This window comes from Lathyrus oleraceus, chromosome 1 (genome assembly GCF_024323335.1).
Source record: "Lathyrus oleraceus cultivar Zhongwan6 chromosome 1, CAAS_Psat_ZW6_1.0, whole genome shotgun sequence".
NCBI lineage: Eukaryota > Viridiplantae > Streptophyta > Magnoliopsida > Fabales > Fabaceae > Lathyrus > Lathyrus oleraceus.
In genome coordinates, this window is record NC_066579.1 from 98,397,108 (window position 1) to 98,398,132 (window position 1,025).

General features: G+C 25.8%; 1 protein-coding gene across 1 annotated transcript; it reads right to left on the reverse strand.

Moving 5' to 3' along the window:
• Window positions 1–317: 317 nt before the first annotated feature.
• LOC127093707 (LOB domain-containing protein 25) lies at window positions 318–725 on the reverse strand. Its single transcript, XM_051032625.1, has one exon. The coding sequence runs from the start codon at window positions 723–725 to the stop codon at window positions 318–320; it is 408 nt and encodes a 135-aa protein (XP_050888582.1).
• Window positions 726–1,025: the final 300 nt, after the last annotated feature.

Here is a 1,025-nt window from a genome sequence, read left to right on the forward strand (position 1 = left end):
CTTAATCATCCAATATTTGCCTTCTAGAATTTTTTTTTAAGAAGGAAAAATTTATCAATATACGGTCTCTATAGACTACAAATGTGGGAAAAAAATTGAAAACACAAACAACAAATAAGAATCACAAATTGCATCACATTGCAATATTGATAAAACTACTATATCTATATTGATATTTTATAAAATTATTATAATAAAAATATATGCACATACATATTATATATTGATCCAAATATCTCATACTTTACAATAGGAAACCCTAAATGGTGAACTTGAATTTAATTAATAGGAAACTAAATGACATAGCATTGTTCAAATTAATTAGAAGGGTAATTAAAAAATCCCTGAGAGTGAACATGTCCAAAAGAAGAAGAACCTTGATGAGTAAACCTAATCAAATCAGCATGAGTAGCATCAAGTTCTTTTTGAAGGCTAAGAAGTTGTTTTTGAAGAACTGAAATAGCTCCAACACAACCATAAACTGGATCTTTAATCCTTGCTTCAGCTTCATATGCTAAAGAGTTCACTGTATCTTCCCTTTGATGAGGTAAAACTTCATTCAGAATTTTGCTAACATTACTTGCTCCAAATATTTTGTGAACGTTTATAAATTTATGAGGCTCTTCTGGTGGAAAATAGGGTGCAAATATGCATTCTTCATTGCATTTTCTTCTTAGAAACTTGCAAGCAGCACATGGAGGATTGGATGAGTAGCTAGATGCCATCACAATCTAATTAACCTTAGTTCAATATAAACCAAACAAATTAAAACAAAGTTATTAATTATATATATAACCAAGCCAAAAATTATTTATATTGACAAATTTAATTTTAATCATAATATCAATATAACAAAATGCAGAAAAAATATGGAAATAATATAATTATATAATGACAAAAATTTGAAATGGAAAAAATTAATGAAAATGATCTAATGTTAATTAATTCATTTTTATCCAACTAAAATATTTAATTAATTTCAAGAATATATCAAAATAATAGGAAAAAAAATTATAATGAAATAT